The sequence below is a fragment of the Phyllostomus hastatus genome, unplaced genomic scaffold (assembly GCF_019186645.2).
Source record: "Phyllostomus hastatus isolate PE091 unplaced genomic scaffold, TTU_PhHast_1.1 phas_contig_40, whole genome shotgun sequence".
Taxonomy (NCBI): domain Eukaryota; kingdom Metazoa; phylum Chordata; class Mammalia; order Chiroptera; family Phyllostomidae; genus Phyllostomus; species Phyllostomus hastatus.
In genome coordinates, this window is record NW_025333872.1 from 42,756,819 (window position 1) to 42,768,849 (window position 12,031).

A 12,031-nucleotide genomic window follows, 5' to 3' on the forward strand; every position below is an offset into this window, starting at 1 on the left:
TTGTATATGGGGAGAAGGAATCCTACCAAGGTTTGAAAATTGAATTATGGTAATGACTGCACAACTCAGAAATTTGTACAAATCACTGTAACACTTCAAACATGTGAATTTTTCTATGTAAAATACTTCATAGTTATTTTTTAATTATAAATACCTAAAAGTTATTTTTTTATTATAAAATACAGATTGGCCATGTATTATATCATTGTTGAAGCTAACTGATGGGTCCCTCATGGGTTCACTGCTTTCTCATGCTAATCTACTTTTATAAATGTTTGAAATTTGCCATAATATAAAAACAACAAAACAAAATAGGTTTTGATAGTTGTTGGAACAAAATCATTAGATTTTATCATTATAAAGGACCTTATTTACCTGTCATTTACTGACATCTTTCTACTTCCAATGTATCTATGCACTTTCCCTTAAGTGAAAAATCTACAGCCCTATAAAGCTATCATTTATGATGTGCTTTCTATGTAGTGGGCACTGAGCTAAGTGCCAAGTAACTTGCCCAAGGCTATGTGGTTAGTAAATACCAAGTGTGGTTTGATGCCAAACAATTTAACACCAGAATGTTAAAAATCCTAATTTGTACACACGTATCTGTATTATATCTCAGAAAGTATCCCTGGGAAGAGGAGTCTTCACTTTAGACAAAAATTACATGAACAAATTTCTGGACAAAAAACTCTTCTATAACAAAGGTGGCTGTAGCTATGGTCATTATAGATATTTTTCATGTTGCATAATGTAAAAACCACCCATATGGTTAATATTTATTGTTTATCATATACCAATGATAATATCAGATACCAATCAGATACCAATATGTTTATCATATACTAGTATATGTGCTTTCATGTCCACTTAATCCTCCTGTTTTAAAGGTAAGTAAATTAAGTTACAACTTTGCAAGTTGCCCAAGATCACGTGGTCAGTAAGTATTCAGAGAAGCCAGAATGAGAAGCCAGGATTTGAAGCCTGTGGTAGGTAACAACGAATTCACTCTATTCAGCTTCTGTGTGTCACTGGCTTAAAGAGAAATGGACTGAGTCTAGGCAAAAGTAGGCCAACATCTTTGGTGTTAAGTCTTTCCTTTAATGACTTTCTCTTTTTCCATTCTTGGCTTACTGTACTCAGGGCCCATCTGTTCTTTAGGTTCTTACTCCAATCTCTCCTAAGGGAAAGGAACCAACATTGGGCATTTGCACTCATCATCCAGGTGCTTTAACACAAATAAGCAGTGGCTAAACCTGGCACCATTAGAATAAAATAAAGATGCCTGGGCTCTGGAACTCAACAGACTTGAGTTTGAACATTGGTTCTGTCTACCTATTAGTTATGATGCTGGACAAATTAATGTCTTTGAGCTTCTGTTTTTTCAACAGTGAAAATCTATAGAGTTCATAAGTCAAAACCAGGAATTTCCTTCAACATTACAAGACAGTAAATGCTTAGGTTTGGGTATAAGCCAGTGCAATGAATTGTACTACTTATTTCTCTCACAATTAACCATGATGAATAGCAAACAGATCCTAAAACAAATTTCAACTTTATTGCAAAGTCGGGCTAAGAAAGTATGAATGGAGACTTTCCTACCGATTTGATATTACCAGGAAATAGTGATTATGAATTCACTATATTCTTCAATCATGTATTTATAAATACATCAAGCAATGGTACTAAGTAGGTCTCCTCTTTTTTCACATTCCTATTCTCAGGAACATTCACACAGGGATTCCAAACACTGCATCTGTGGATCACACACTTGTCACAAACTAGGTTAGGTATGTATGACTAATTGTGATGCACAAGTGCCACCTAGTGCTGAGACGATGGTTGACTCTGAACTTTCAAATTAAAACCCTGGGAACAAAATGTGGGCAAATGAGGACATGATACACTTTCCCCCTTTGGCTTACGAAAGCAATTTTTTGAAATATAAAACAAGCATATTCATATAAGAGGAAAGCCCATGGCCTTAAAAAGCCTTGAATCAAGTTAGGGCCATAAGCTATATTACAAATATGTAAACAACAGATCTTTTTAGCTAATAAAGTTCAAATGTCCACCCAGGCTGTACATATAAAATGAATTACACGATAGGAAAAATAACTGCTGTGAATTCAAAGGAGTGAGGTTAGATGCACAATGTTCAAAGAATTGAAATTTCTGCGTATCAAATGATTCTGACCACCAATTCCAACGTGTGGAGGGGGAGTTTCCCTACACCACCAAGCAATTCTCAGATACCAGCTGGATGTGGATGTCCTACAATTCACCTCAATTCTGACACTATCTACCTGGAGACAGCATCAGATCCCACAGGTTAAGGACTCAATTCTACAGGGCTGCAACCGCCCCCGGCTTCTGACCAACCACCTACATACTGGAAGTTTCAATAACTTCTTGGGTTTAATTTGCTAGAGTGGCTACTCAGACAGAATTTTACTCACTACGTTACCAGTTCATTATAAAAGAATATAATTCAGGAACTGCCAGATGGAAGAGGTACATAGAGCAAGGCATACAGAAAGGGAGTCTCCATGCCCAATCTGTGTGACAATCTCCTCCAATCGCTGTGTTTACCAACCTGGAAGCTCTCCCAACCTGGTACTTTTGGATACTTAAAGAGGCTTCATTACAATGGCATGGTTGATTGAATCATTCCCTATGGGGTACTGATTCAACCTCTAGCCCCTCTGCACTCACTGGAGGAAAGGGAGGTAGGACTTAAAGGTCGAACCTTCTAATCACATGCATGGCTGGTTCTCCTGGCAACCAGCCCCATCCTCAGGTGGAGTCCAAAAGTAACCTCCTCAACAAAAGACAAACAAAAGATATCCTTATTGCTCCCTCACTTCGGAAATTCTTAAGTTTTGAGAACTGTGAGCTAGGAACCCTGGACAAAGACCAAATATATTAAAAATACATATTTTGGTCATCTCAAAGATCAAATAAATATTCCTTGTAAATGACCATATCACATTGTATCAAAAAATGACTTCATTTTTTTCAAATGGCATAAATGTAGAGATATAAGGGTGAAAGAAAAAAATACAAAAAACTGATCCCTGCCTTTATGGGATGAAAGTGAGATCAAGAAGAAATTTAAATACAAAACAACAGTACTTAAACCTTTTTTTTTAAGCATTAGCTGAAGAAAGCCAATGGTGAGAGTCCATGACAGTGGCTGAAGAACCACCCCTTCTCCTTCTGGGACTGGCTTAAGGATTAGAGGGCAGAAAGGATTTATCTCCCCACTTCACAGTGAGATCCCCTGGAGAAGGCAGCCCCATAGAATATGCTTTGCCAATGTGGGAAGCTGCAAATGAGTAAGAGCAGCCAGGGAGATACAGACAGAGGGAGGCCCTACTCAGATTCTCTCAGCCCCAACAGAACGTGGAAATGATACAGAAAAACTCTTGCCAAGAGAAAAGCAAGGTTACTGAAAACTGAAGAATCTTCTGACTGCAGGAAGGAGGCTCTTGTTGAGCACAGTGTTGGAGCCCACATCAGAGGCTGTGGGATGGTATACATCTCAAATACAGAGGGCTAACTGCAGAGCTCAGCTGAGTCTGAGAGGACCAATGACAGCAGAAGGGGAAGGCGTACTCAGCAAGCAGGGAGAAATGGGGTAAGGTCTGCTTTTTAGAGGTGAAGTGAGGCTTATACCAAGAGAACAATGAACCTCATTTGTTCTTAAACCAATATTTCTTGACTGTCTTTGGGATATCAGAAATACAGGAGTAAATAAATAATACAATGTCTCTGATCTACATGGAATGTACTTTCAATTAAATGGGAATGGGAGAAGCAGTCAATAGATAAAAGATGAATTAAAAAACCATCCAAATGTAAAAAATGTCATGTAGGAAAAAAAAGAATGATATGACAAAGAGATTATAGGCAGGATAAATGTGAAACTCATCTAAGGAGGTTACTAACTTAATATCTGAAAGATACAAGGAACCAACCAAAGAAAAGAAACAACTAATGTAAAGGCCCTAGAGGAAAAAAAAAACCCCTCATTCCCTATTCAACCATATTTGAACCCCATCTACAGTCTAGGCGCTATCCTAGGCACTCAAGATATAGAAGTAAACAATCAAAATCCTTGCTCTTACTGCTTATATTCTCAAAAAAGGAGACAAACACAGAGAATGTAAGATATATGAAAACGTAATTTTTAGAAAATGGTAAGTGTGCTAAGGAGCATAATTATATGTGTGTGCACGTGTATATGAATTCCCCTCACCTCAATTTTAAACAGGGTAGTCGTGCAAGGCTTCACTGAGAAAGAGGGCATTTCAGTGATGACCCAGAGAAACAGTGTTCTGTTGTGGGCAGTGCGTAATGGGAGCAGGAAGCAGTGAAGCAAAAGGAGGCTGGAGAGAGAGGCACTGTGTAGATCCCGAAGGGCTCTCTGCACCATAAAAAGGACTCTAAATTTCAGTCCAAGTGCAATGGGAAGCAATAGGAGAGATTTAAGGAAAAAAGATGATATGATTTCAAATTTTAAAAAATCATTCTAGCTCTTATGTGAAGAATGGATTTGAAGAAAGCTAGAGTATATAGAGAGACCAGGTAGGAAGGCTATTATAGCAACCTAAGCAAGGCAAGAATAGTTGTTAGGGCAAGAATAGTTGTAAGGGCAAGTTGTGAGTAAATAAATACTCACAACCTGAGTATTGTTGATGGTAGTGCAGAAAAATGGGAAGATCTGGGACATGTTTTACAGGTAGACTCAAAAGAATTTGCTGATTGTTTACACGTGAACAGAATGGATGGACAGGGAGACAGATTAGGCCAATGGTTTCCAACCTTTCTGGTACCAGGATTTCATGGAAGACAATTTTTCTAGGACTGGGGTAGGGACTGGAGGGACAGGAGGCAGAGCTCAGGCCAGGGAGGAGAAAGGTTGGGCACCCCTGGGTTAGGCAACAGAAGGATAAGAAACAATCAGGCAGGCAGATTTTTAAAAAATAACAGTTCTGTTTTAGTCATACAAAGTTTAAGATGCCTATTAGATATCTGGGTGGAAATACCAAGAAAGTGGAAACATGAGTCAAGAAGATGTCAGGCAGGAGATAGTAAGTTGGAAGAGTTATTAACATTTAGTTGTATTTCTAGTTAATCTAGTTAATTTCTAGATGAGAGCACTAAAAAATAATATTTAAATACTGGGGTCCCAGAATTGAGCTTTGAAGCACTTCAACATTCTGAACACAGAGGAGAAAGAACCAGCAAAAACTGAGAAAGAACAGTCAAAAGGAGGCAGGTCAACCAGGGGAGTGTCACAAGGAGCCCAGAGAAGAGTTCTAAGAAGCAAGCAGATATAAAACCAGCAAAAGCATTAAGCCAATAGCTCTCAAAGTATGGTCTCTGGTTCAGAAGTATCAACATCACTTGGAAACTTGTGAGAAATATAAATTCTCAGGTTCCAGCCCCAAATTACTTAGCCTGAGGGTTGGGCCCAGCAATCTGTTTTTCAACAAGCCCTTTGAGTGATTCTAATGACTGGGAACTAGTAGGTTACGTTAAAAACATAACTAACAGTGAGGCACAATACCTCAGTGAAAGCCATGACACTAACCAGAAAGTCTCCCCCTACTGTTGGTATTATTTATGGAAATTTCTCAGAGTGCTGAGATGCCAACTTGGGCAGGAAGAAAAAGAGAATTCTCGTGGGCAAACCAGTATTTTTCTTGACACACAGTGGATCAGTAGAAAAGACCGGCATAGACAGAAAACTGACATACACTGTCAACTGAGGTAAATAAAGAAAAACTGAAATTCAAACTCCAAAATTCTGAAAGGAAGTCACTTTTTACCTACTACCAAATTTATGATTCAAGTGTACAAATCAAATATGCTCTTTAGAGCATATTTGCATATATGCATTCATATATGAATAACATGAGTTTCTTTGATATGTTATCAAAACAATTATTTTGAATCACAATGTTCTCCAAGGACCAATTTTCACAAAGTGTAAAAAAGGGTACACATCCAAATGACAAGTATCTCCCCAAATCACACATATCCACCTAGAAATATTTCATATGTTTTTCACAATCCCTCATCTGAAAAAATAAAAGAACAGAGGAATACAAAGAGGCTTTGGTCTTAAAGAGGAAGTAAATTAAGAGATATTTCCTTCTAAATTTATGTTTTCTAAATTAAAATGTTCTCACAGCAATCCTTTTACGATATGCCTCTGCACCCCCCCACCCCCTATGGTTTAGTCTCCTCTCTGTGCTGAGTCCACAACTTTAATCTCATAGAGTAAAGCATATTTAAACTAAATTTCTTAATAAAAAATGTAACAGAAAAATATAAGAGATGGTGTACAGAATGTCTCTATGTAATTGGTATTAAAAGGTACACACAAAAAATATCAGAATTTGGGGTGTGTGTGTAAAAAAAGCAACTCCTTTAAAAACTAATTTCTTCAGGATGGAGGCTACTTCATTCCTTCATCCAAGTCAGTGTATTAAAAACAAAACACCCAAACAAAACTAAATGGAAAAGAATGTATGCTCTTGTGTTTTTTATTTACTATGAAGTAATTCTTAACTGTCCCCAATTCATGTTATTTTTAATTCGGTGACTAGAGCTGTCGACGCAGTCTGGCCTCTGACAGACTGGCCTATGGACTCTGTGAATGGACCCTGGTTAGGCTGCCATTATGCTGGCTAGAAATCTGGAACATGATAGAACCAGCACAGGTCTTACATTTATTAGTTAGAACTTGAAGCCTCCAACTATTTCAGAACTTCAAAACCTATTAATAAACTGTGGCAGAGTAGAACTGCCATCTGCTGATAAAGCAGATTTGATAACACAAAAGATTATTCAAACTTTCTTTTGAATTTTTCATGCAGTCTTTTAAAGTTTGCCATAAGACGTATGACCCACTTAATAGGCCTTTCTTTCAAATAATATGCTCGTATCACCTTTTAAACTATACACACATAATATAAAAGTTATCACTGGGCTATCTCTTCACTCTGATGATGATTCCAGATCTACTGAAACCAATAATCACTAAGTTTCACATAGAAGAGTTTATTAATAATTTTGGATATCCATAATTAAACACCAATAAACCTATGGATTAGGTTTTTTTCAGGCCACTGTAAATTATGTTTTTCTCTATAACCAGTTTCCCATACACTTATAACCTAAAACTACAAAATACACATATATCACTTTCAAAATTTTTATATCTCCCTTTAAAACAAAGCCTTTGCATGTCTCTATAATGAAGCTGAATATATAAATGTGTAATGATTATATGTGCCCTTCTCATATGCTATACTTGAGGTCAACACTAGGAGCTTTCCTTTTAAAAAGCAACCATGTTGCCTATGGTCTATTTAGCATTTTAGTAAAGTCCCACCAATATCAGGCTTATTCACAGCATCTGACCCCTGCTAAAAAAACTATTTGCTAGGTATAATGGAGTGTCATATGGAATTGACATTTGCAAAAAGATTCAGATTACATTTCTACTTTAATGCTCCCTTACTCAAATCACTAATTAATCTTAACTTCTGGCTTTATCACATGTAATATAACAGAACCAGATGGGCACTAAATGTTCATGATTATGCTGTAATAACTTCATTTACTCATTCAACTAATATTTATAGAAAGCCTTCTAGGTGCTAGGCATTGAAGTTACAAGTATGAATAAGGCACCTTACACTTTGCTGGGGGACACAGTTTTGGTGACTGGTAAATACCACAAGAATAAATAGAAGCAACAAAGACCTAGGTTGCTGAGGAAAGCTTCTCTACGAAAGTAACATTTGAGGTGGGACTTGAATGGTAAGAAGGAGCCAGTTGTGAAGTTCTGGGCAGGGGGAAAGAATTCATTCTAGGCAGAAAAACAACTGCAAAGAATTCCTCTTAGCACCTTTCCCAATTCATGAGGCTCACTTTACTCAAAAACTAGTTTCAAACTCTTTTCCACTCAATGGAGCCTTGTGTGATTAAACCTTCTTTCAACTTATAGCTTAAGTGTTCAATTTACATATTCAGTTTAAAAGTTGTGGTCCTAAAAACATAATTAACTGTCCTGTGTTTATTCAAGTCAAAATTTTTAAGAAGAGAATCCTAAGATTCTTCTATTCATTTCCTCAGTACCTTAGCAATATTTGTCCAGGGAGAAGAATGTTCATTAAGTGCTCGGGACCAATTATGTACTAGGAAATCAGTATTTTGTCTCCTCACTCTTAAAATAAGGTTTGGTTATAGAGCACTTTACAAAGAACTAAAATAATATTGTAAATCCAGCGATAAAAGCAATGGACTCAGAAAGGAGAATCTCAAATTAAATTCCCAACTCTACCATTTACTTAGGCCTAAGGTTTCTTACAAATCAAACTCTATGATCACTTGTCAGTATTTCTAAAATGGGGCTATCACTTGCCCTGTCTAACCAGAATTAGTTGGTCCACCATATTCCATGTGATATCATGATCACTGTCCTTAAAGCTTACTGTGGAAACAGCATAAATACAAAAACAATAAAATGTGTTTTCATTTCAGAATTGGAAGAGATTGTAAATGATCTTGTTCAATCTCTCATTTCACATGAGAAATCAGAGGCCCAGAAAAATGAGGTGACTTGTTCAAAATTATTGAAATACATTATGGCAGAATCATTATGGCATCTAAATTTTTTAAATGCCCAGTTCAGTATACTTCTCTCCATACCTCATTGTGTTTTCTTCTTGCAAACTAGTTCCCCAAGTAGATACCTCACAATTTATCCTAACATTCTCTACACTTAGATACAGATGGTAGAAACTTAATGGTACTTTTTTAAGGAAGTACCGTATAGATTTCTAAGGCTAAACCTTACATAATTTGATACCAGAACTGAATTTAGGAAGTGCCATTCTGATGTTACTGAGTCACAATATCAGGAATGCAAGGGTTAAAATCAGTTCATACCTTGGACATATGCATCTACTAAATTATTGCCCTGTGGTTGGAATGTTTTTCTTAGTTTCCAACTGAATCCATAGAATGCTGATTCAGTTACATTGTTATTTGAGAAATATAGGCTATGATTTTCTTCTATTTATAGGAAATGTATCTACCATATAAAATACTGAAAGGGATGTAAAATACTTTTTGTTTCTGGTCATTTTCCTTTGTTCTCTTCCTCATAATATTAACCTAGAAGCAGAATCTAAGTTGAGAAATAGTTACTGAGTGTCAACAGTACAGCCTGGATCATATACTGTTTTCATGTGTGCAAATGAAGAATATGTGACAGAAATTATGTAATGGCTTCAATATCAGAAAGGCTGAAATTCAATTATTTAAAATACAAATAAACTAGGTATTAAAAAAAGTCTGAAACATCATCTAAACTGAAAGAAGAGCCTTTGGAAACATAATGGCTTTGGGGGAGAAGTAGCAAAGTGATGTCTCCTTAATAACTTCCATTCCTCCAAGAAGCAAGAATGTTAAATGCTTTAGAAAGCAGTGTGCAAAAACTAAGGCTGTAAGGCTCAAATGATGTAAGTCTATGGAAGCACTTGGTAGACCATGAAGTACAAGTTATTATTATATAACAATTTGTAGTCTACAAGTATGACAGTTCACCACAGAATAGACGTAAATGCTTATTTAAAAACTGCAATTCTTTTATACTGACTCACTGAATTTTTATTCTTAAAAAAGAAGGAATGTTAGCCATGAAAGCTGGGTCAACTATCCCTTTCTGAAAAAGGAATTTATAATAGCCTCAACAGAATCCCCCCCCCCCCCGACAAAAACCACATACACATGAAAAAATTCCCCCCTTTTCAAAATATGGGTCCTTCTTTTAGCCATGTGACCTTAAACCAGGTCACTGTTTCTCGCTGTAACTCATTTTCCTAGTAAAGTGTCAGACACTGTGTTTGGTGTTTTGCATACTGCCTAACAGGTTCTGTTATACAGAAAAAATAAAATGGAAATTACTCTTACTGTATAATTAAGGAAACTAAAGCTCGAAAGGGGTTAGGAAACTTGCTCCAAATGACACAGTTATTAGCTGATATATTGGACTTTCCTCTAACTCCAAAGGCCTTGCTCTTATCTTATAAAATAAGACTGTTCTTGGTGATTAATCCATCATTCTTCCAAAAATATTAATAGGAAAAAACGTATTTGTTAAATGATAATTATCTCACTACTTTTAGTTTGCCACTACCTAAAAGTAATCTTGGATTTTTGAAGTAGTGATACTTAAGAGAGTAACATAGGACATACAGTGTTTTTCATGGCATATGTAATGCAAAGTACTTAACTTTAAAAACGATGAATAAATGAGAACTAATAGATACTATTTCCATCAAAGTTTTACTTTACAAAGTCCAGTCTTTAAAAAATATATATGCAATTTTTATTTTTCTATATGTTATGGTTCTTAGAACCAACCTACTACTCTGTGAATTTGAAGAAACAATGTAGTAAAGACACATTATTACCTTGCTCTAAAATAACTTAATTACTAAAGAATAGAGGATGGAGCTGGGTTTTCTAACAGAGATTTCTGGTCTGGTGTTATATTGTAGTTGCCAAAGAAAATCATTAACTATCTCTTCAAAATATGCAACTTAAAACAGTTTTTCATTGTAACCGTCTACATTACTAATGTTGAAATTCATCTAAATTAGTCCAATTGAAGGCAAAACATTTAGTATTACTCTACAGAACAGACTAAACAAACCATTCCATACTCGGGGAAACACTCTGTTAGATATGATGATGATGCATTAATTTACCATTTACCGAGCACCCACTACGAGCCAGGCACAGCTAGATGTCCAACATAATAGTACAATCTTTGGCCCGTAAGTGAACTGAAACTCCAAAACGGCCACAGTCTTTGATGAATTTACTACTTACAGATAAGAGAACCAGTGGACCACACTGTCTCACCAGTTCACCTTCCTGTTTGACATGTCCAAAATCCAGGCACCTGGGTATCAAATTCAACTCAAGAATGCCTAAGTGAGGCAAAATGAGAGCTATCTCGGAGCAGTTGAATGCACACTTGCCACAACACCCGGTTTCTGTGGGGCGATGGGGACTTTCGGTGAACCCTGCGGGGGCCTGGAAAATCAGAGGGACGAGAGGCACCCTAAGAGTCGGGACCAGGTAGAGGTGGGGCCGGCCCGGGCCGGCATCTCCCTGTTGGGCCTCGCTCACCTCTTCCACCTCGATCTCCTTGTAGTCGATCTCTTCAAAGTTGAGAACTTGGGAGGGGGCTTCGATCATGTCACCGGCCGAAGACGAGGAGGAGGAGGAAGCGGCGGAGGTTGTAGACATGATCTCTCTCGGAGCCCGGGGGGCCCGGCGAGGCTACCGCCCGGAGACTCCGGGCGAGACCCGCGCCCACCCGCCTCCGGACCGACCTTCAGCCTGGAGCCACGGCGACCCGTGGAAGGCACAGGGGCTGCGGCCACAGCCGAGTCCCCGCTCCGGCTCCGCTGCGTATTCCGCTGCCGGGCCCCGCCCACTAGACTTCCGGTTCCGGCCTGAAGTGTGAAACCGGAGGAGGGCTGTGAGCTCAAGGAAAGGGAGGGGAGAATTTTGTAATCGAGAAAGGAAGGACAGTTTTGAAGATGGACGGGGGAAGGAAAGAGGCTAACTTTGATCTGTAGGACAAATTTCGCGAGATCTTTCTTATGGTGCCTCAGCAACCGGATGATATCGCGAGAGCTGACGCTATGACGTACTGAAAATGCGCGAAAGGAAGTGGCGCAGAGCACGACGGAATAGCAGCGTCGTTGGTCCTTTAGGAACTAGCGGGAAAGATGAAAGCTATGGTTTCAAGTCTGCTTTTTCAGCTCTTCTATGGACTCGTTCCCGTTTCTTTCAGAGACCTGCGGAAGGCTGGGGTAGTGTTGGACTGTTTTTTTGTGACAAAGCTTACTTTTTAGTTTCACCCCAAACTAAGCTGACCTATTTCTTTAAGAAGCTTTGGAAAATGTGTTTCTTCGTGGAGCAGGGAGGG

General features: G+C 38.0%; 1 protein-coding gene across 2 annotated transcripts in view; it reads right to left on the reverse strand.

The window, feature by feature from the left end:
* MAP3K7 (mitogen-activated protein kinase kinase kinase 7) overlaps window positions 1–11,670 on the reverse strand; it is a 59,023-nt gene extending 47,353 nt beyond the window's left edge. For both annotated transcript variants that reach the window (XM_045843462.1, XM_045843461.1), the window contains exon 1: window positions 11,224–11,670. In XM_045843462.1, the coding sequence (XP_045699418.1) occupies window positions 11,224–11,343 (120 nt within the window). In that variant the 5' untranslated portion in view covers window positions 11,344–11,670. The remainder of the gene's footprint in view (window positions 1–11,223) is intronic.
* Window positions 11,671–12,031: the final 361 nt, after the last annotated feature.